This window comes from Petromyzon marinus, chromosome 58, assembly GCF_048934315.1.
Source record: "Petromyzon marinus isolate PM22_M1 ecotype Great Lakes invasive population chromosome 58, UKy_Petmar_22M1.pri1.0, whole genome shotgun sequence".
Taxonomy (NCBI): Eukaryota; Metazoa; Chordata; class Hyperoartia; order Petromyzontiformes; family Petromyzontidae; genus Petromyzon; species Petromyzon marinus.
In genome coordinates this window covers 6,924,976-6,948,198 of record NC_133724.1, presented here as the reverse complement: position 1 = coordinate 6,948,198, position 23,223 = coordinate 6,924,976, and the positions used below count along the sequence as shown (strand labels likewise).

General features: G+C 60.3%; 1 protein-coding gene across 1 annotated transcript in view; it reads left to right on the top strand.

The window, feature by feature from the left end:
* HELZ (helicase with zinc finger) overlaps positions 1–23,223 on the top strand; it is a 105,904-nt gene that overhangs the window by 39,301 nt on the left and 43,380 nt on the right. The window contains exons 11-19 of the mRNA XM_076052790.1: positions 120–250; positions 1,534–1,713; positions 2,445–2,546; positions 3,749–3,927; positions 5,051–5,169; positions 7,801–7,946; positions 11,914–12,061; positions 19,916–20,099; positions 21,443–21,722. Of these exons, the coding sequence (XP_075908905.1) occupies positions 120–250; positions 1,534–1,713; positions 2,445–2,546; positions 3,749–3,927; positions 5,051–5,169; positions 7,801–7,946; positions 11,914–12,061; positions 19,916–20,099; positions 21,443–21,722 (1,469 nt within the window). The remainder of the gene's footprint in view (positions 1–119; positions 251–1,533; positions 1,714–2,444; positions 2,547–3,748; positions 3,928–5,050; positions 5,170–7,800; positions 7,947–11,913; positions 12,062–19,915; positions 20,100–21,442; positions 21,723–23,223) is intronic.

The following is a 23,223-nucleotide window of genomic DNA, read 5'->3' as shown; positions in this document are numbered from 1 at the left end:
CACTTCGCGCGGCCTCGAGGTGCACGCAGCCCGGCACGAGCGCCGCGGTGACGGCAGCCGAGCGGCGGCGAATGGCGGCCGCCGCCGTTGACGCTGTCGTGCCGCTCTCTGCCCCGCAGGTGGAGCTGCAGTTCCAGCTGAACCGGCTGCCCCTGTGCGAGATGCACTTCGCCGTGGACCGCATCCCCGAGCCCGCTCTGCTCTTCCCCGCCGTCGCCACCCCGCCTGTCATCCCCTGGGGTCCACACAGGTCCGTGTCGGTCGCCCCCCCCCCACCCCCCACCGTCCAGCGTCCGCGTGGCACGAGGGCAATTTCGCTGTCGCTCCGTCTCCGCAGTGGACGCGTCCGCTCCTCCTGCTCCTGCTGCTCCTGCTGCTCCTCCTCCTGCTGCTCCTCCTGCTGCTCCTCCTGCTCCTCCCCCTCCTCCTGCTGCTCCTCCTCCTCCTCCTGCTCCTCCTCCTGCTCCTCCTGCTGCTCCTCCTGCTGCCCCTCCTGCTCCTCCTGCTGCTTCTCCTGCTCCTCCTCCTGCTGCTCCTCCTGCTGCTCCTGCTGCTCCTCCTCCTGCTCCTCCTGCTGCTGCTCCTGCTGCTCCTCCTGCTGCTCCTCCTCCTCCTGCTGCTCCTCCTGCTGCTCCTCCTTCGACTGCCACTCTGTCGTTAGTCTCGACCGCCGGCCGTTGTTCCTTTCCGGCCGCTACGCGACGTGCCCTCCCCAATTCTGGCTCCTCACTCTTCTTAATTAGTTGGGATGGTGTCCTCTAGAACCCCACCCGTGTTTGTTTTCTAGTTCACACACACACACACACGCAGTTCTTAAGAAATTAGTTTTCAATCGAGATTAAAAAATCACGCTTCTCTCTCTCTCCACGCTTCCTTTTTACGCACTTTTGAGTCTTTTTGTTGGTCGTTCGTCATTGAAGCGACCGTGCTTCTGAACCTCACGCCATCGCCAGAGTTATAACTACGGTCAATTATAATGGGCGGTCACGGTGGCGAGATGTTAACTACCTTGCTTGGTATGCGGGAGGTCGTGGGTTCGATCCCAACCCCCTGACGCCTGCTGCTGTATATTTGGAGTTTGCGTGTCTCTCATCATCATCACGACGGCTAGGAGATGTTAACTACCTCGCCTGGTGTACAGGAGGTCGTGGGTTCGATTCCGACCCCTGACGCCTGCTGTATTTGGAGTTTGCGTGTCTCTCTCTCTCATCATCATCACGGTGTCTAGGAGATGTTAACTACCTCGCCTGGTATACAGGAGGTCGTGGCTTCGATCCTGACCCCTGACGCCTGCTGCTGCTGCTGTATATTTGGAGCCTGCGTGTCTCTCTCCCCGTGGTCGCGTGGATTTTTGTTCCGGGTTCCTCCGGTGTACAACCTCCGCATCTCCGAATGAACGTCACGCGTTCAGAGATATTTGTCCGCTGCTATAGATTTCCGCACGATGATGACGACGACGACGACGACGACGACGACGATAAGCCGGCCCCCCCCCCCCCGCCCCCTCCCCCTGGCGTTGGCGCGCGTGCGCAGGCAGTGGGACGACCAGCTGGACCCACGGCTCAACGCCAAGCAGAAGGAGGCCGTGCTGGCGGCGACGGCGCCGCTCGCCGTGCCCCTGCCGCCCGTGCTGCTGCTGGGGCCCTACGGCACGGGCAAGACGTTCGCGCTGGCGCAGGCCACCAAGCAGGCGCTGAGGCAGCAGCACACGCGGTACGTACGTCTGTACGTATGGTGCGCGGTACATACGTACGTCTGTACGTATGGTGCGCGGTACATACGTACGTCTGTACGTATGGTGCGCGGTACGTACGTACGTCTGTAGGGTGCGCGGTACATATGTACGTCTGTATGTATGGTACGCGGTACGTACGTCTGTACGTATGGTGCGCGGTACATACGTACGTCTGTATGGTGCGCGGTACATACGTACGTCTGTATGTATGGTACGTGGTACATACGTACGTCTGTATGTATGGTACGTGGTACATACGTACGTCTGTACGTATGGTGCGCGGTACGTACGTACGTCTGTATGGTGCGCGGTACATATGTACGTCTGTATGTATGGTACGCGGTACGTACGTCTGTACGTATGGTACGCGGTACGTTCGTCTGTGTGTATGGTGCGCGGTACATATGTACGTCTGTATGTATAGTACGCGGTACATACGTACGTCTGTGTGTATGGTACGCTTCCGTGACGCCGCTCGGTCTCGGAAGCGGCTCTACGGCATCCGCTTCCTTCACGCCGTTCTCGTAGCACGAGGGGAGCCGCTCGTTTTCCCTCGACAGATTCCGAACCGATTCCGCGTCCCGTCGGACGACCTCGACGCCGGCGGCGCCATCGCGGCGCTCGGCTGCGGAGAGGTGACGCTTCGTTAATTGCCCGCGTGCCGTCTCCCGCTCTCGCTCACCCGCCGCCAAACCTGTCCGCCCCGCAGGATACTCATCTGCACGCATTCCAACAGCGCGGCAGACCTGTACATCAAGGACTACCTCCACCCGCACGTGGAGGGCGGCAATCCCGAGGCCAGGCCGCTCAGGTACGGCAGTCCTGTGGGCGCGAGTGCGGGGAATCTGCGGCCCCACGGCCAAGGCTTCGTTTCGTACGGCCCGTGATATGAATTTGAGCAGGCCGAGTTATGCGCAGCACTGGCCTGCAAAATGAGCGCAATCACAGTCTGTGTCGCTGTATGGTGAGCACGTGTGACGTAACGATGTCCTTCTGTGTGTGTTTACACGGGCGGGAGCGCCAGGCGGCTAAAATGCAGCAAGTTGGCACAGTCGGGGGGTACAGCTGGTGGTGCACCTACCGGTAATCACAGTCAGCCGACCCATGCCAGCTGCTGGATCTGTGCCGTGACCTCCTCCTGCACCTAGCCTGGCACAGTCGGGGGGTACAGCTGGTGGTGCATCTACCGGTAACCACAGTCAGCCGACCCATGGCACCTGCTGGGTCTGTGCCGTGACCTCCTCCTGCACCTAGCCTGGCACAGTAGGGGGTGCAGCTGGTGGTGCATCTACCGGTAACCACAGTCAGCCGACGCATGGCACCTGCTGGGTCTGTCCCGTGACCTCCTGCCAGCAGCGAGCCTTCGACGCTTCACGTGGTGGCCTCAACGTGCACCATGCCTGGCACAGGCGCCGTGGTGACGTCACCGTCGCTTAGTGGCGAAGCGCGGGTATTGTTATTGGTGTATCGGTGATGGCACAGTGGGGGGGGGGGCACAGGTCATCTGTCCGTTATCTCAGTCGGTCAACATGCAACACCTACGTCTGTCCCGTAACTTCCCGTGAGCGAGCGTTGGACACTTCGCGCGGCTTCACGGTGCACCTAGCATGGCACAAGTGCTGTGGTGACGTCACCTCCACTTTGTGGTGAATGGTGGCTGTTGTATCTGCTCTCCTGTATGTGTACATGTGTACATGTGGTGCATCTGCGTTGCAGTGTGTACACGTGTACACGCGGTGTATCTGCGTTTCTGCGCGTGTGTACACGTGTACATGTGTGGTGCATCTGCGTTGCTACGCGTGTGTACTCGTGGGGTATCTGCGTTGCTAAGCGTGCGTACACGTGTGTACACGCGGTGTACCTGCGTGCCTACGCGTGTACACACGCGTAGGCACGCAGATACACCACGTATACACGTGTACGCGTGTGTGTACACGCGGTGTACCTGCGTGGCTCCGCGTGTGTACACGCGGTGTACCGGCGTTGATGCGGTCGTGCGCGTGCCGTGTGCAGGGTGTACTACCGGCACCGCTGGGTGAAGAGCGTGCACCCGGTGGTGCAGCAGTACTGCCTCATGTCGCCCTCGCGCTCCGAGTTCCTGCCCCCCGTGCAGGAGGACGTCCTCAAGAGCCGCGTGGTTGTCACCACGCTCAGCACGTCGCGCACGCTCTGCCAGCTCAACCTGCCCGCGGGTACCCACACGCACACACGCATGCACATGCACACGCATGCACACACGCATGCACACACGCATGCACACACGCGTGGACACGCACACACGCATGCACACGTAAGCACACGCACACGTAAGCACGCACGCTCTGCCAGCTCAATCTGCCCGCAGGAAACCACAAAAAGAAAAAGATCCCCCGTATAACCTCAACAGACTGTAGGGGCAAGTGCTGTTAGCGAGCAGGACCTATGAAGGCCAGCACGGCACACGAGGGGGTGGGTGGCCAGCACCACGCCCGGCCGCCTTTGTCTCTCCTGCAGTGATGTTTACTACACACCGCACCAGATACTCGTTTGAGGCCCAGTCGACCTAGGGGAGATCCCAGGGACCGGGCTCAGATAATCGTCGCCGGTGTTGGCCGCGAGCGGGAATGGAACTCGGGTCGCCGGGTTCGTAGCGCGGCGTGGCGCTAACCGCGGCGCGGCGCTAACCGCGGCGCCTCCGCTCCTCCCCCACCACACCGCTCAGGCTTGCGGGGGGCCGCCGCTCCCCCCCCACCACACCGCTCAGGCTTGTGGGGGTCCGCCGCTCCCCCCCCACCACACGGCTCAGGCTTGCGGGGGGCCGCCGCTCCCCCCCCCACCACACCGCTCAGGCTTGTGGGGGTCCGCCGCTCCCCCCCCACCACACGGCTCAGGCTTGCGGGGGTCCGCCGCTCCCCCCCCACCACACCGCTCAGGCTTGCGGGGGTCCGCCGCTCCCCCCCCACCACACCGCTCAGGCTTGCGGGGGGCCGCCGCTCCCCCCCCCACCACACGGCTCAGGCTTGCGGGGGTCCGCCGCTCCCCCCCCACCACACCGCTCAGGCTTGTGGGGGTCCGCCGCTCCCCCCCCACCACACCGCTCAGGCTTGCGGGGGGCCGCCGCTCCCCCCCCCACCACACGGCTCAGGCTTGCGGGGGGCCGCCGCTCCCCCCCCCACAACGCTGCTCAGGCTTGCGGGGGGCCGCCGCTCCCCCCCCCCCCCCCCCACCACACCGCTCAGGCTTGCGGGGGGCCGCCGCTCCCGCGGAGACGGCCGCTCGTCGGCGAGCTCCCGTTAAGGCTCCTCGCGTCTCACCCCCCCCCCCCACCCGGCGCAGGCTTCTTCACGCACATCCTCATCGACGAGGCGGCCCAGGCGATGGAGTGTGAGACCATCATGGCGCTCGCCCTCGCGACGGGCGACACGCGCGTCGTGCTCGCCGGGGACCACATGCAGGTGCTTGACCTCACGTGACCTCCTGACCCCCCCCCCGCACTGCCCTCTCAACCCCCCTCTCCCCCTCCCTACCCACCTCCCCCCCTCCCTATGTCCACTCCCGACTTTTCGCTTCTTCTTCTCCGCCACAACCCTCCGACCTGTCCCACCTTCTGGTTCCGAGTGTTTGCTGTGTCGCAAGCCCAGTCAAGTACTCTGCAGGTGCACTTTGGTGCAGAGGGCAGTGGAGTGAGGTGAGAGAGGAGAGGTAGGAGAGTGAGTGGAGGGGAGTGGAGTGAGATGAGAGGGGAGAGGTAGGAGAGCGAGTGGAGGGAAGTAGAGTGAGGTCAGAGGGGAGAGGCAGGGGAGTGCGTGGAGGGGAGTGAGATGAGAGGGGAGAGGTAGGAGAGTGCGTGGAGGGGAGTGGAGTGAGATGAGAGGGGAGAGGCAGAAAAGAGCGTGGAGGGGAGTGGAGTGAGATGAGAGGGGAGAGGCAGGGGAGTACGTGGAGGGGAGTGAGATGAGAGGGGTGAGGCAGGAGTGTGCGTGGAGGGGAGTAGAGTGAGATGAGAGTGGAGAGGTAGGAGAGTGCGTGGAGTGGAGTGAGATGAGAGGGGTGAGGCAGGGGAGTGCGTGGGATTGTTCATGCCTGAAAGCTTCCCGGATTTTCCAGACTATTCTCACGACGGTCCATAACTTGGGCGGTGTGGCCACAGCTCTGGAACGAGATGTCGCAATCACCACAACGCGCACATCCCTGCAAGTTCAACCTTGCAGTCTTTGCTTCAAATGCAATGCGCCTCCCCCTCCCCCCCCCCTCGAATCTTCAGAATTCTCACGTCGCGTAGCGTCTGCCCCAGCGATTTGACAAAATGTTCCGTCGCCGCCATTCCCGAAGCCTTTTTCGTTTTTGACCGCCGCTATTTTTCTGCCCGAGCCCTTCGCCAAATTGCTATTGAATTGCTCCGAACCGCTGGGACGTACCCCGCCGATGCATCTTCGTACTCGCTGATGGCAAAACGACAAAGACAAAGATCCCCCGTGTAGCCTGAGCGGACTGTTGCTGTTAGCGAGTCGCGCCTGTGAAGGCCGGCACTGTGGCACACGGAGGGGGTGGGTGGCCAGCACCACGCCCGGCCGCCTTTGTCTCCCCTGTGGCGATGTTTACTGCACACCGCACCCAGGTACTCATTTGAGGCCGAGTCGACCTAGGGGAGGCCCAGGACCGGTTTAGATAATCGTCACCGGTGTTGGTGGCCGTGAGCGGGAATCGAACCCGGGTCGCCGGGTTATCAGAACCGGAGTCGACCCGAACCGCCAGGAGGTTGACAATGGCGGCCCGGCATGGTGCTGGCCTCCCACCCCTTCGTGTGCAGCACCGGCCTTCAGAGGTGCTACTCGCTAACAGCACTTGCCCCAACAGTCTGCCACAGGCTATAGGGGGGATCTCTATCTCTGTGACACACACGTACGCGCGCGCGCGTGTGTGTCACAACGGTATTTTTTAGTTTTTTTTTACGTTTAAGCCGCTGGATACCTTTAGCGGACGCTCGTGAAAACGAAAATGACTTTTGCCTTGAACAATTGGGGAACGAAGAGCGGGGGGGGGTGGGGAACGTCGTCGTCGTTGTCGTTGCTGAAACAGCAAAAAAAAAATCTAAATCATTTTTGTGTCGAGCGTTGTGGTGGTGCACGGTGGTAGGCGGGGGTGGGGGGGGGGGGTTGGGGGTTTGGGAGTTCTCGCCCGCGCGCGGCGATGCCCGCTTCTCCGTGGCCGCTAATTACATGACCGCCCCGCCGCGGCGGTCGCGACGTGCCGCTTCCCGTGCCCGTGGAATTGAGACCACCGCCACCGCGCCCTTCGCCGGCGCCCGCGCCACCGTGCTCAAGATCCGCGCTCGAACGTCCTAAAGAACGTCTTGCGCGAACTCGCTCGGCCCACGTGGCCTCCCTCCCCTCGTCGCCCTCACGTCATCTCGCTCCACTCCCTTCCACGCACTCCTCTGTTTGATCGCGGAGTTTTTGGACAACTGCAGTGGGGTCTGTGCGTGTGTCTCTGCAGCTGTCTCCCCGGTAGTGCATAGCCAGTTTGCTCGTGCGTGCGGCTGTCCGCGTTGGTCGATAGCCGGTTTGCGCGTGCGTTTACATTCGCGTGCGTGCGTCTCTGCGTGTGTGTGCGTGTGTGCGTGTGTGCGTCTCTGCGTGTGTGCGTGTGTGCGTCTCTGCGTATGTGCGTCTCTGCGTGTGTGTGTGTGTGTGCGCATCTCTGCGTGTGGGTGTGTGCATCTCTGCGTGTGTGCGTGTGTGTGTGTGCGTCTCTGTGTGTGTGTGTGTCTCTGCGTGTGTGCGTGTGTGTGTGTGTGTGCGTCTCTGCGTGTGTGTGTGTGTGCATCTCTGCGTGTGTGCGTCTCTGCGTCTCTGCGTGTGTGCGTCTCTGCGTGTGCGTGTGTGCGTCTCTGCGTGTGCGTGTGTGCGTCTCTGCGTGTGTGTGCGTGCGTCTCTGCGTGTGTGCGTGTGTGTGTGTGCGTTTGTGTGTGTGTGCGTGTGTGCGTCTCTGCGTGTGTGCGTCTCTGCGTGTGTGCGTCTCTGCGTGTGTGCGTCTCTGCGTGTGTGTGTGTGTGCGTGTGTGCGTCTCTGCGTGTGTGCGAGCAGCTATCCCCGGTGGTGCACAGCCAGTTTGCGCGCAAGAAGGGGCTCCACCTGTCGCTGCTGGAGCGGCTGTACGAGCTCTACCCGCCGGCCTTCCCCTGCCGTGTGCTCCTCTGCGAGAACTACCGCTCGCACACCGACATCGTCAGGTAGCCTGGCCCCCCTGGCCCGCGATCGGCGCGGGTTGGGAGCGGGAGTGGGCGGCGCGGTGACAGCGGTAGTGACTCTACGTAACGGTGGTTACGTTGGAGCGCATGCCGGTGTCTCTGTGTCTCTGTCGGTGTCTCTGTGTCTCTGTCGGTGTCTCTGTGTCTCTGTCGGTGTCTCTGTGTCTCTGTGTCCCTGTCGGTGTCTCTGTGTCTCTGTGTCTCTCTCGGTGTCTCTGTGTCTCTGTGTCTCTGTGTCTCTGTCGGTGTCTCTGTCGGTGTCTCTGTGTCTCTGTCTGTCTCTGTGTCTCTGTCTGTCTCTGTCTCTGTGTCTCTGTCAGTGTCTCGGTGTCTCTCTCGGTGTCTCTGTGTCTCTGTGTCTCTCTCGGTGTCTCTGTGTCTCTGTGTCTCTCTCGGTGTCTCTGTGTCTCTGTGTCTCTGTCGGTGTCTCTGTCGGTGTCTCTGTGTCTCTGTCGGTGTCTCTGTGTCTCTGTGTCTCTGTCGGTGTCTCTGTGTCTCTGTGTCTCTGTCGGTGTCTCTGTGTCTCTGTCGTTGTCTCTGTCGGTGTCTCTGTGTCTCTGTCGGTGTCTCTGTGTCTCTGTGTCTCTGTCGGTGTCTCTGTCAGTGTCTCTGTGTCTCTGTCGGTGTCTCTGTCAGTGTCTCTGTGTCTCTGTCGGTGTCTCTGTGTCTCTGTCGGTGTCTCTGTGTCCCTGTCGGTGTCTCTGTGTCTCTGTCTGTCTCCGTGTCTCTGTCTGTCTCCGTCTGTGTGGGTGTCTCTGTCTGTGTCTGTCTGTGTGGGTGTGTGTGTGTCTCTGTCTGTGTCTGTCTGTGTGGGTGTGTGTGTGTGTCTCTGTCGGTGTTTGTCTGTGTGGGTGTCTCTGTGTTTCTGTGTCTCTGTCTGTGTGGGTGTGTGTCTGTCTGTGTGGATGTGTCTGTGTGTGTCTCTGTGTCTCTGTCGGTGTCTGTCTGTGTGGGTGTCTCTGTGTTTCTGTGTCTCTGTCTGTGTGGGTGTGTATCTGTTTGTGTGGGTGTGTCTGTGTGTGTCTCTGTGTCTCTGTTTGTGTGTGTCTGTGTGTGTGTCTGTGTAGGTCTGTGCACCCTGAGGCCTCAGGGTGCACATAGCCTGGCACAAGCGTCGTGGTGACGTCACCGCCACTTAGTGGCGAATGGCGGTTGTTGTTGTTGTTGTTGTAGGTCTGTGTCTGCACGGTTAGCGACCTGCGCTGCGCTACGAAATCCGGCGATACTGACGTGGATTTCTGCTCACGGTCAACACCAGTGACGATTATCTGAACCGGTCCGTGGGCCTCCCCTAGGTCGACTCAGCCTCAAAATGAGTACCTGGTGCGGTGTGTAGTAAACATCGCCACTGGGGATACAAAGGGGGCCGGGCGTGGTTGCTGGCCACCCACCCCATCGTGTGCCACGGTGCCGGCCTGCATAGGCGCTGCTACTCGCTAGCAGCACTTGCCCCAACAGTCTGTTAAGGCTGTACGGGGGACCTTTGTCTTTGCCTGTCCGGCGAGCGGTCACGTAACAGTTACCGCACTCCGCTACAAAATCCGACGACCAGAGTTTCGATTCCCACTCGCGGTCGAGAATATTTAAAACCGTTCCTGGGCCCTCGCCTAGGTCGACTCGGCCTCAAATGAGTACCTGGGCGCGGTGCGTAGCAAACATCGCCACCGGGTGGGCAAAGGCCGCCGAGCGTGGTGTTGGTCATGTGCCGTGGAGGCCTTAATTGGTGCTCGTTCACAAAACTTGTGTGTGTGCGTGTGTGTGTGTGCGTGCGTGCGTGTGTGTGTGTGTGCGTGCGTGTGTGTGCGTGCGTGTGCGTCCGAGACATTTTCATCCCGTGCTCTCCTGCTCATTTGCACTGCGGGCTGCTCTCTGAGTTGGCGCTGTGGGCCGGGATAGCTTGATGGCGTGCGTGCGTGATGGATGGGGCGAGCCTTTGGAAAGATTATTCTCGTTCTTTCCGCGGGCAGCGTCGCGGAATTAAATGTCAGCGAACGAAGGGGGGGGGGGAGGAGGGCAGCTTCGTTGCAGAGTTTTGGCGCGAAAGTGAAAGAGCGACGTGAAATGCAAAGGAGGTTTTTTGTTTTTTAGTTTTTACCGCGCGAGCTCGCGAGCGGTCGGCAAACGGGCGACATTTCTGCGGCAAGGGGGAACGGGGTGGGGGTGGGGGTGACACATCGCGGGCGAGACGTCGGGACGTCGGGCGAGTCGCCCGACGGCGCGGTGGCTACACCCGCGCCAAACCGGGGCCACTCGTTGCCGCCGGGGGGGGGGGGTGCGGTTGTGGGAGGGGGGGGGAGGCGATCGACACGACGCTCACGGAACTTCGCGCGGAGCTGCGGCGTTGGTGCTGCTGTCGTGGCCTGGGGGTTGGGGACCCCTGGGCTAGACGGAAACGCCACGACCATAGATTCCCTTGCGTCCGATCCCCGCCTTTCGCTGATGCTCTTCCTGCTGCTGCTCCTCCTCCTCCTCCTCTTCCTCCTCATCTGTCGTCGTCATCGTCTTCGTCCTGATGTTGTGGTCGGAGTTCACGGTGGCCTTCACCTCCCCGCCGGGGAGGAGGAGGCCGCGGGTTACGCGGCAGCTTGGGCCACGTCATCTGCGTGCGCACAGATAAAACGAAACGATGAAAACTTTTATTTACACGCTTTCATTTAACTCACTCTGTCTGTTGTTGTTGTTGTCGTTGTTGTTGTATCCTCAAATCTTGTAACTCAATTTTAACCCACTTCCCAATGTGGTATCGACAGCAAACTTGATGACAATACTATATCATAAAAAATAGATATATTTTGAAACATTATTTTTTACATGTTATGTTTCGGCTTGGGTCTAAGTGTCCACAGTCAACTGACGTTGGCTGTAATTGGTCACGGTCCCCTTACGTTGTGGGAAGCTTCGGGGCCACTTCCTGGAGTTGTGGAGTTCTGCCATTTCATAAAAAGCGTGTTTTTCTAAAAGAGTTTATAAAAAAATATTACTTATTCAAATGTTACCCAGGTGAGGCCCACTGAGCTGTATATAGCTCCTTTCCAGAAGCGACCTGGCCATCACGAATTATCGCTTCACAAAGGAGAGGCTTGTCATCATCACGTGGAAATTTGCAGCCAAATTCTCGAAATGCACTTTGATTGTAAATGTGGGGGGGAGGGGGAAACCGGAGGTCCCGGAGAAAAATACACGCGACCCCGGGGAAAGAGAGAGAGACGCACAAACTCCAAATATAGAGCAAGCGCCAGGGTCCTGAACGAACCCACGACCTCTTGCATACACGGTGAGGTAGTTAACATCTCATCGCCGCTATTGCACCCATTTTCATGGTAGAAGGGCTGTAGTTGCTGATGATCACTAACTGGAGCGAACTTCAAATATGCAGCAGGCGTCAGGGTCATTATTGAACCCACGTCCTCCTGCACACCAGGCGAGTAGTTAACATCTCCTAGCCACCGTGATGATGGTGAGAGAGAGAGACACACAGACTTCAAATATACAGCAGGCGTCAGGGTTTACATCGAACCCACGACCTCCTGTATGCCAGGCGAGGTAGTTAACATCTCTCCTAGCCACCGTGATGATGATGAGAGAGAGACACGCAGACTCCAAATCTACAGCAGCAGGCGTCAGGGTCTGCATCCAACCCACGACCTCCTGTATGCCAGGCGAGGTAGTTAACATCTCCTAGCCACCGTGATGATGAGATAGAAAGATACGCAAACTCCAAATCTACAGCAGCAGGCGTCAGGGTCGGGATTGAACCCACGACCTCCTGCACACCGGGCGAGGTCGTCAACATCCCACAGCCAACGTGGCGCCCGTAATCGCGGGACGACGTCGGGCGGTCACGGATGTGATGCCTCCACCCCACCGTCGCGGTCGACGCTAACGACGGCACAACAAACGTCGTGGTTGCGTTTTGAAGTTTTTTTTGTCTTCCTCCCGCCCCCCCCAGCCTCACGTCGGAGCTGTTCTACGAGGGGAAGCTCGCGGCCAGCGGACGGCAGCCGGCGCATGGCGAGCTGCAGCCGCTGGCGTTCTACACGGCGCGCGGGGAGGCGGTGCAGGACAAGAACAGCACGGCCTTCTACAACAACGCCGAGGCAAGGCAGACGCCCCTCCCGCACGCTAAGCAGGGGGCGGCGGCGGTGGTGGTGGTGGTGGTGGGGATTGTGGTGGTGGGGATTGTGGTGGTGGGGATCGTGGTGGTGGTGGTGATTGTGGTGGTGGCGATCGTGGTGGTGGTGATCGTGGTGGTGGGGATCGTGGTGGTGGTGGTGATGGGGATTGTGGTGGTGGTGATCGTTGTGGTGGTGGTGATCGTGGTGGTGATGGGGATCGTTGTGGTGGTGGTGATCGTTGTGGTGGTGGTGATCGTGGTGGTGGTGGTGATCGTTGTGGTGGTGGTGATCGTGGTGGTGGTGGTGATCGTGGTGGTGGGGATCGTGGTGGTGGCGATCGTGGTGGTGGTGGTGATCGTGGTGGTGGTGGTGATTGTGGTGGTGGTGGTTATTGTTGTGGTGGTGGTGATTGTGGTGGTGGTGATCTTGGTGGTGGTGATTGTGGTGGTGGTGATTGTGGTGGTGATTGTGGTGGTGGTTATTGTTGTGATGGTGGTGATTGTGGTGGTGGTGATTGTGGTGATCGTGGTGGTGGTGGCGATCGTGGTGGTGGTGGTGATCGTGGTGGTGGGGATCGTGGTGGTGGTGGTGATGGGGATTGTGGTGGTGGTGATCGTTGTGGTGGTGGTGATCGTGGTGGTGATGGGGATCGTTGTGGTGGTGGTGATCGTTGTGGTGGTGGTAATCGTGGTGGTGGTGGTGATCGTTGTGGTGGTGGTGATCGTGGTGGTGGTGATCGTGGTGGTGGGGATCGTGGTGGTGGCGATCGTGGTGGTGGTGGTGATCGTGGTGGTGGTGGTGATTGTGGTGGTGGTGGTTATTGTTGTGGTGGTGGTGATTGTGGTGGTGGTGATCTTGGTGGTGGTGATTGTGGTGGTGGTGATTGTGGTGGTGATTGTGGTGGTGGTTATTGTTGTGATGGTGGTGATTGTGGTGGTGGTGATTGTGGTGATCGTGGTGGTGGTGGTGATCGTGGTGGTGGTGGTGATCGTGGTGGTTGTGGTGGTGGTGGTTATTGTTGTGGTGGTGATTGTGGTGGTGGTGGTGGTTATTGTTGTGGTGGTGGTGATCGTGGTGGTGGTTATTGTTGTGGTGGTGGTGGTGGCGATCGTGGTGGTGGTTATTGTTGTGGTGGTGGTGATTGTGGTGGTGGTGATTGTGGTGATCGTGGTGGTGGTGGCGATCGTGGTGGTGGTGGTGATCGTGGTGGTGGGGATCGTGGTGGTGGTGGTGATGGGGATTGTGGTGGTGGTGATCGTTGTGGTGGTGGTGATCGTGGTGGTGATGGGGATCGTTGTGGTGGTGGTGATCGTTGTGGTGGTGGTGATCGTTGTGGTGGTGGTGATCGTGGTGGTGGTGGTGATCGTTGTGGTGGTGGTGATCGTGGTGGTGGTGGTGATCGTGGTGGTGGGGATCGTGGTGGTGGCGATCGTGGTGGTGGTGGTGATCGTGGTGGTGGTGGTGATTGTGGTGGTGGTGGTTATTGTTGTGGTGGTGGTGATTGTGGTGGTGGTGATCTTGGTGGTGGTGATTGTGGTGGTGGTGATTGTGGTGGTGATTGTGGTGGTGGTTATTGTTGTGATGGTGGTGATTGTGGTGGTGGTGATTGTGGTGATCGTGGTGGTGGTGGTGATCGTGGTGGTGGTGGTGATCGTGGTGGTTGTGGTGGTGGTGGTTATTGTTGTGGTGGTGATTGTGGTGGTGGTGGTGGTTATTGTTGTGGTGGTGGTGATCGTGGTGGTGGTTATTGTTGTGGTGGTGGCGATCGTGGTGGTGGTTATTGTTGTGGTGGTGGTGATTGTGGTGGTGATCGTGGTGGTGGCGATTGTGGTGGTGGTGGTTATTGTTGTGGTGGTGGTGATCGTGGTGGTGATTGTGGTGGTGGTGGTTACTGTTGTGGTGGTGGTGATCGTGGTGGTGATTGTGGTGGTGGTGATTGTGGTGGTGGTGATTGTGGTGGTGGTGATCGTGGTGGTGATCGTGGTGGCGATCACGGTGGGGAAGCGTTGGCGCAGTTGTCGGAGCACTGCACTGTGAACTCGGCGACCCGACTTCAGTTCACGCTCACGGCCAACGGCGGTGATGAATATCTGAACCGGTCCCGGGCCTCCCCTATGTTGACTCGGCCTCAAACTATTCCCTGGCGCGGTGTGTAGACGTCAGCACTGGGGAGACAAAGGCGGCCGGGCGCGGTGCTGGCCACCCACCTCCTCGTGTGCCGTGCCGGCCTTCGTAGGCGCGGCTCGCTAACGGCGCTTGCCCCAATGGGGGGATGTTTAAGGGGGATGTTTGACTTTGAAGGTGGTTGAGGTGATGGTATAAAGGTGGCAGTCGTGGCGATCACGGCGACGGCGCTGCTGCCGGTGCGTCCGACGCAGCAATCGTGAACCCCGCCGAGAGAGACGCGCTCGCACAATCCTGCTGTCGTCGCTGGGGGCAGCTGGAGGCGGCTGTCGTAGTTGGGGGCGGCTGTCGTCGCTGGAGGCGGCTGTCGTAGCTGGGGGAGCTGTCATAGCTGGAGGCGGCTGTCGTAGTTGGGGGCGGCTGTCATAGATGGGGGCGGCTGTCATAGATGGGGGCGGCTGTCATAGTTGGGGGCGGCTGTCGTAGTTGGGGGTGGCTGTCATAGATGGGGGCGGCTGTCGTAGCTGGGGGCGGCTGTCGTCGCTGGGGGCGGCTGTCGTAGTTGGGGGCGGCTGTCATAGTTGGGGGCGGCTGTCATAGATGGGGGCGGCTGTCATAGCTGGGGGCGGCTGTCGTCGCTGGGGGCGGCTGTCGTAGTTGGGGGCGGCTGTCATAGATGGGGGCGGCTGTCATAGCTGGGGGCGGCTGTCGTAGTTGGGGGCGGCTGTCTTCGCTGGGGGCGGCTGTCGTAGTTGGGGGCGGCTGTCGGCGCTGGGGGCAGCTGTCGTAGCTGGGGGCGGCTGTCGTAGTTGGGGGCGGCTGTCATAGATGGGGGCGGCTGTCGTAGCTGGGGGCGGCTGTTGTAGATGGGGGCGGCTGTCATAGATGGGGGCGGCTGTCGTAGCTGGGGCAGCTGTCGTAGTTGGGGGCGGCTGTCGTCGCTGTGGGCGGCTGTTGTAGCTGGGTACGGCTGTCGTAGTTGGGGGCGGCTGTCGTCGCTGGGGGCAGCTGTCGTAGTTGGGGGCGGCTGTCGTAGTTGGGGGCGGCTGTCATAGATGGGGGCGGCTGTCGTAGCTGGGGACGGCTGTTGTAGATGGGGGCGGCTGTCGTAGCTGGGGGCGGCTGTCGTCGCTGGGAGAGCTGTCATAGCTGGGGACGGCTGTCGTAGCTGGGGACGGCTGTCATAGCTGGGGGCGGCTGTCGTAGCTGGGGACGGCTGTCATAGCTGGGGACGGCTGTCGTAGCTGGGGACGGCTGTCATAGCTGGGGATGGCTGTCGTAGCTGGGGACGGCTGTCATAGCTGGGGACGGCTGTTGTAGCTGGGGACGGCTGTCTAGGCTGGGACGGCTGTCGTAGTTGGGGACGGCTGTCGTAGCTGGGGACGGCTGTCTAGGCTGGGACGGCTGTCGTAGCTGGGGACGGCTGTTGTAGCTGGGGACGGCTGTCTAGGCTGGGACGGCTGTCGTCGCTGGGGGCGGCTGTCGTCGCTGTCGTAGCCCCAGAGCGCAGCGCCCCACAGGAGGCGACGACTCTTGGCTGCCGCGCTGAAGCCTCGAGCGCAGAACCAGCTCACGGCAACTACGCCGGCAGTCGCGGCGGAAGCTGACGCTGACGCTGACGCTGCCGCTGCTGCTGACGCTGACGCTGACGCTGACGCTGCCGCTGCTGCTGCTGCTGACGCTGACGCTGCCGCTGCGTCTTCCCCCGGCGCTCGATGCGACGTCTCGGAGAAAATCTGATTGATTTACACCCCCCCCCCCCCGCTCCCCCCTGTGATCGCTCTCCTGCGTCTCCCTCTCGGCTTCGCTCCCCTCGCCTCCCTTGCGCTCACCCCTTCACCTCGGGTCTTGATTCCGTTGTTTGATTGCGTTATTCGGGTCTCAGATCGCGCGAGTCGAATGTTTTTTCGTCGTGAACTCCACCTCCTCCACCTCCTCCACCTCCTCCACCTCCTCCACCTCCTCCACCTCCTCCACCTCCTCCTCCTCCTCTCCCCCCTCCCGCTCTTCCACCCGACACGGGCGATGTCAATGAAGGCGGCAGCGCGACGAACTCGCGCTGCCAGTGCGCCGCTGCCCCGGCGGCGTCGCCCTCGCCGCTGTCATCGTCGTTGGAGAGCGACGCAACGCACGGCGCCGGCTGACGGGACGCGCGGTCGGCGCGATTGTGGACGATGACGCCGGTCGCCGCGAAAGCCGCCGACGCGGTCAATCGCGAAGCCCCCTCGGCACCCGTCGCGTTCGCCGGTCTCCCTCCCGTCCCTCTGCCGTCTTTCCCCTCTCTCTGTGCTCCGGGTTTTTAAGCGACCGACTCAAACAGACGGTTCTGTCAACTCCCGCGCCGGGAAGATTGGGTCAAAGCACGGGCGCCACGGTGGCTGGGAGATCAACGTCATTAGACCTCCTTTGCCAGTACCAAAATATAATAATAGGGGTTTTTCCCCCTTTTTTTTCTGGCAACAAAACTGAAAGCTTTTTTGCAAGGATTCGTGTCACTGCATTAACCACAATACCTGCGGACATGAATCCTCGCAGACATGAATCCTCGTAAAAAGGTTTCAGTTTTGTTGCCAGAAAAAAGGGGGAAAACCCCTATTATTGGCTAGGAGATGTTGACTACCTCGCCTGGTGTACAGGAGGTCGTGGGTTCGATCCCGACCCTGACACCTGCTGCTGTATATTTGGAGTTTGCGTGTCTTTCTCTCTTCCCCGCGGTCACGTGGATTTTTGTCCGGGTCCTCCGTTTTTTTTCCCCTCCACATTTACAACCAAACGCGCGTTTGGAGTTATTTGACCGCGATGCATTTCCGCGTGATGATCATCACGACGACGATGGGCGGCCACTTCGTCGGGCTAGCATTTGTGGCGGCCCCGGTCGCTTCCGAGAAAGAGCCGCCCGCTCCATCGCTCAGTGGGCTTTGCCTGGGCAAAATAAAAAGTTTGCCAGTTTTTAGTTGAAACCCATCGAGCCGCGAATCGCCAGTCCGGCGCGCCAACCGTCTCTCCGCGGCACGTAGCGCGAGCGCGAACGTTTAAGTAACGAACTCCTCCCGCTGTCGCCCGCTAATTGCATTTTGGCGTCAATCCCCCGCCCCTCCCCACCCTCCCCACCGTGACCGACGTTCCCGCTCTGCCAAGACGCATCGCGCTCACCCGTAAACACGTCGGCTTCATTAACATGTTTGCTGTGGCAGCGGTGAGCTTCAGTGCACTCCGCCTTGACATTGCGTGGGCGGCGACGGAGCGGCAACTTAATGGTTTAGGAACGGGCCCGGCGGACGTGAGAGCTGTGGGGGGTGGGAGGGGGGAGGGGCTCCTAATCCTGCCACCATCCGGGACTGACTCGCCCGCCCGCCCGCCCGATCACTCACTCAACAAAGCGATGGTCAATCAAAGGATGGCTCGGCTCAGTGGCTTCTTAGTTTATATGTTCATGCGCCCCGTCCGCTTCCGCGTTTTAAAAAGAAAATTATAACTCCCCTCCCTCGCCGCCGAGGCACCGGTGTGACGCTCGGGAATTCGCGATGCACACCGGAGGAATCCGATGGGCTATAAAGCTCTTTTCCACAGATGTACCCGGGTTCAGCGCAGTGGGCTCGATATGCTCGGGGTGGGGGGGGGTATCTGAGTAGTCTGTGTGTCTCTTTGTGGGTCTCTGAGTGAGGAATCTATGGGTCGCTGTGTGAAGAGTCTATGGGTCACTGCGTGAGAAGTCTGTGGGTCTCCGTGTGCGCCTATGGGTCTCTGTGTGAGGAATCTATGGGTCTTTGTGTGAGGAATCTATGGGTCTGTGTGAGTCTATGGGTCTGTGCAAGTCTATGGGTCTCTGCGTCAGAAGTCTGTGGGTCTCTGTGTGTGCCTATGGGTTTCTTTGTGGGTCAATGGGTCTCTGTGTGAGGAGTCTACGGGTCTCTGCGCGAGACGTCTGTGGGTCTCTGTGTGATGCCTTTTGGGTCTCTGTGTGAGGAGTCTATGGGTCTCTGTGTGAGGAATCTATGGGTCCTCTGTGTGAGCAGTCTATGGGTCTCTGTGTGTGCGAATCTGTGGGGCATCGGTGCTCCAATGCTACGCTTGAGAACCCGGTTTAATGGCTGTGGTTGGGTGGCTGACACCTGCCTACGAACCCAGGTTCTCAGCGGTGCCCGGCACAACGCTTTGCCTTTCCGAGCCGCTCGGCCACATCTGCACGACCCCACGGAGGTGTGGCAATGGGGTGTACCCTTCACCATCAACGCCATCAACACCACCAAAGACAAAAGACCCCCCCCCGTGTAGCCTTAGGAGACTGTTGGGGCAAGTGCTGTTAGCGAGCAGCACCTATGAAGGCCGGCACTGTGGTGCACGAGGGGGTGGGTGGCCAGCACCACGTCTGACCGCCTTTGTCTCCCCAGTGGCGATGTTTACACACCGCACCAGGTACTTATTTGAGGTTGAGTCGACCTAGGGGTGGTGCAGGACCGGTTCAGATAATCGTCACCGATGTTGACCGTGAGCGGGAATCGAACTCGGGGCGCCGGCAGCGTAGCGCTGATCGCTACGCTGCCGCTCCCCACGAGCACCACCAACAGCACCACCCCGAACAGCACCCCCAACAGCACCACCAGCAGCACCACCAACGGCAGCACCACCAACAGCACCACCAACAGCACCACCAACAGCACCACCAACAGCACCACCAACAGCACCACCAGCAGCACCACCAACGGCAGCACCACCAACAGCTCCACCAACAGCACCTCCAACAGCAGCACCACCAACAGCAGCACCACCAACAGCAGCACCACCAACAGCACCACCAACAGCATCACCACGAGCACCACCAACAGCATCACCACGAGTACCACCAACAGCACCACCAACAGCACCCCCAACAGCACCACCAACAGCACCACCAACAGCATCATCACGAGCACCACCAACAGCATCACCACGAGTACCACCAACAGCACCACCAACAGAACCACCAAGTCTACCGACACCATCATCACGGCCAGGAGAACCACTTTCTGCACCACTGTTGCCACCACCATCACAAGTACCACCACCAGCACCAACATCCATCATCACCACCACCACCACCATCACCACCACCATGACCACCACAAACTGCGCCGCCAGCAGGATTGTCGTTAACCTTGTCCCTGTGTGTGCGTCTGTGCGTGTGCGTGTGTGCGTCTCTGCGTGTGTGTGTGCGTGTGTGCGTCTCTGCGTGTGTGCGTCTCTGCGTGTGTGCGTCTCTGCGTGTGCGTCTCTGCGTGTGTGCGTCTCTGTGTGTGCGTCTCTGTGTGTGCGTCTCTGCGTCTCTGCGTGTCTGCGTCTCTGTGTGTGCGTCCCTGCGTGTGTGCGTCCCTGCGTGTGTGCGTCCCTGCGTGTGTGTGTGTGTGCGTCTCTGCGTGTGTGCGTCTCTGCGTGTGTGTGTGTGTGCGTCTCTGCGTGTGTGCGTCTCTGCGTGTGTGCGTCTCTGCGTGTGTGCGTCTCTGCGTGTGTGCGTCTCTGCGTGTGTGCGTCTCTGCGCGTGTGCGTCTCTGCGTGTGTGCGTCTCTGTGTGTGCGTCTCTGCGTGTGTGTCTCTGCGTGGGTGCGTCTCTGCGTGCGTGTGTCTGTGCGTGTGTGCGTCTCTGCCTGCGTGTGTCTGTGCCTGCGTGCGTCTCTGCGTGTGTGTGTCTCTGCGTGCGTGTGTCTCTGCCTGCGTGTGTCTGTGCATGTGTGCCAGGTGTTTGAGCTGGTGGAGCGCGTGGAGGAGGTGTGCCGCAAGTGGCCCGTGGCGTGGGGGAAACTGGGCGAGGGCAGCGTGGGGGTCGTGACCCCGTACGCTGACCAGGTGTTCCGCATCCGCTCGCAGCTGCGCAAGAAGCGGCTGTACGACGTCAGCGTCGAGCGCGTCCTCAACGTGCAAGGTGGGCGCGGCAACGCTCTCAAAACGGTCGTCGCGGCGACGCCCTCTAGGTCGTCACGGCGACGCCCTCGCGGTCGTCGTGGTGACGCCCCCTCGGTCGTCGCCGCGACGCCCTCTCGGTCGTCGCAATGACGCTCTCTCTCGGTCGTCGCGGCGACGCTCTCTTGGTCGTCACGGCGACGCTCTCTCGCGGTCGTCGTGGCGACACTCTCTCGCGGTCGTCGTGGCGACGCTGTCTCGGTCGTCGTGGCGATGTTCTCTTGGTCGTCGTGGCGATGCTCTCTTGGTCGTCGTGGTGATGCTCTCTTGGTCGTCACGGCGACGCTCTCTCGCGGTCGTCGTGGCGACGCTCTCTCGCGGTCGTCGTGGCGACGCTCTCTCGGTCGTCGTGGCGATGCTCTCTCGGTCGTCGTGGCGACGCTCTCTTGGTCGTCGCGGCGACGCTCTCATGGTCGTCGCGGCGACGCTCTCTCGGTCGTCGTGGCGACAAGGGTCCCAGGAGTTCGACTCCCGACTCGAATCTCTCTCTGCGCGTAGTTTCTGCGTTGCCTCTTGCCGTTGTTCTCTGGTCTGACGCTGGTCGTGAGACTCGGCCATACAGAAGGCGTCTCTGGTGTAGACCAATCGGTTTCAGAGACAATGCATCATGCTCATTGGATTTTTCGGTAAAGTCACGTATGTAGAAAATTATATTAAAATAATAAATCACACACGTGACTCTACCGAAAAAAAACAACGAGTATAGCAATTTATGCAGTCACGAAAGCTTCAATTCTACGTTAACAATGCATCACATATCATTATCAGAGCGCGTTGATGTGCTTGTTTACTAAAAGTACTGTGCGCGGTTTACGTAGCAACTTGATTCCTTGCAAAAAGGTATTCATTTGGTGTTTGAACATCTGAACGCAGACTCTTGTATTATTGCCAGAAGGGATAAAACCTATTTTTATTTGACACTGTGCGAGAGAGAGAGAGTGAGAGAGTGAGCGAGGGAGCGCGGTGGTGGTGCCGGTGTTCGCGTGCTGCGCTGCGAACCTGGCGACCCGAGTTCGATCCCTGTTCATGGCCTACACCGGTGACCGTTATCTTCACCGGTCCCGGGCTTTCCCATAGCTTATCTGAACCGGTCCTGCACCACCCCTAGGTCGACTCAACCTCAAATAAGTACCCGGTGCGATGTGTGAACGTCGCCGCTGGCGAGACAAAGGCGGCCGGGCGCTCTGCCGGCCACCCCCACGCTCTCGCGCGCCGTGCCGAAATTCCGTCGGCGCCCGACCCCCCCCCCCCCCGACGGTCTTGCGAGGGCTCTACGGGGGGGGGGTCCTTGCCTTTTGCCCGCAGGCAAGCAGTTCCGCGTGCTGTTCCTGAGCACGGTACGCACGCGGCACACGCGGCGGCACGGCGCGGACACCGGCGCCGTGGCCGTGGCGCCGGCGCTCGTCGTCGCGGCGACGGGGGAGGGCGCCGGCGCGTCCGCCGAACAGTGCCGGGACCCCCTGGACGACCTGGACCTGGGCTTCCTGTCCGACCCCAAGCTGCTCAACACGGCCATCACGCGGGCGCAGTCGCTGCTCGCCGTCGTGGGCGACCCCGTGGCGCTCTGCTCGCTCGGGAAGTGCAGGTAGCGGACAACCCTCGCCGGCGGAGGACGGCGGCGGCGCTGGTGGCGGCCGGTGCTGGTGGTGGTGGTGGTGCCGGTGATCGTACCGGTCGTGAGAGTGGTGGTGGTGGTGGTGATGGTGCTTGTGGTGGCAGCGCTGATGACGATGATGCTGGTGGTGGTGCCGGTGATCGTACCGGTCGTGAGAGTGGTGGTGATGGTGCTTGGTGGGTGGCGCCGCTGGTGGCGGTGGTGCTGATGACGATGATGCTGGTGGTGGTGCTGGTGATCGTACTGGTCGTGAGAGTGGTGGTGGTGGTGGTGATGGTGGGTGGCGCCGCTGGTGGCGGTGGTGCTGATGACGATGATGCTGCTGGTGGTGGTGCCGGTGATCGTACTGGTCGTGAGAGTGGTGGTGATGGTGATGGTGCTTGGTGGGTGGCGCCGCTGGTGGCGGTGGTGCTGATGACGATGATGCTGCTGGTGGTGGTGCCGGTGATCGTACTGGTCGTGAGAGTGGTGGGTGGCGGCGACAGTGCTTATGGTGGCAGTGCTGATGAAAGTCGTGGCGGCGGTGGACGCTGGTGAGAGCGACGGTGAACGGCGATGGTGCCGGTTGCCGGCGGGGTGACGGCGCTGCTGGTTAGAGTGGTTCTGACGGCGCTGGGGGTTGATTGTGGGGGGGCTCGCGGGCCGGACTTCCTGCGCGGAATAATTCGCTCCGCAACCCTCACGTCGTCGTTACGCTTGGCGCCAGCAGCAGCAGCAGCAGCATCGTTTGATGCCTGATCTTGTAAACTTCCCAACCCCTCGCCCAACCGCACAAAAGACAAAGATCCCCCGTATAGCCTGTAGCAGGCTGTTGGGGCAAGTGCTGCGCCCCGGGTTCGATTCCTGCTCACGGCCAACACCGGTGACGATTTATCTGAACCGGTCCTGGGCCTCCCCTAGGTCGACTCAGCCTCAAATGAGTACCCGGTGCGGTGTGTAAACATCGCCGCTGGGGAGACAAAGGCGGCCGGGCGTGGTGCTGGCCACCCACCCCCTTGTGTGCCGTGCCGGCCTTCATAGGTGCTCGCTAACAGCACTTGCCCCTACAGCCTGTTAAGGCTACACGGGAGATCTTTTTTTTTGTACCTGCTTTACCCCCTATATTATGTAACGCAACTACTACCGCGTACTAGGTGATGGTGATGTTGGTGGCAAGGGGGGGGGGGGGCACGGGTTCAGAACGTTCCAACAACAAGCGGTACACGATAGTCGTGCGGCAAAGTACGAAAAAAGGTTAATAAATCACACAAACGCACACAGTAACACTAAACCATTCCCCATCCTACCAGGCAAAACCCACTGAGGTAGTAACACAATTTGTCAGAAGCGACCTGGCCACAAATGATCGCGCAACAAAGTGGGCCCCATCATTTGGACATCCGGTCGTGCCAACGGGTTGCTGAGCGTCTGCCACCCCCCCCCTCCCCCCCTCTACCACCACCACCACCACCACGTTCCAACGCCGGCGGCA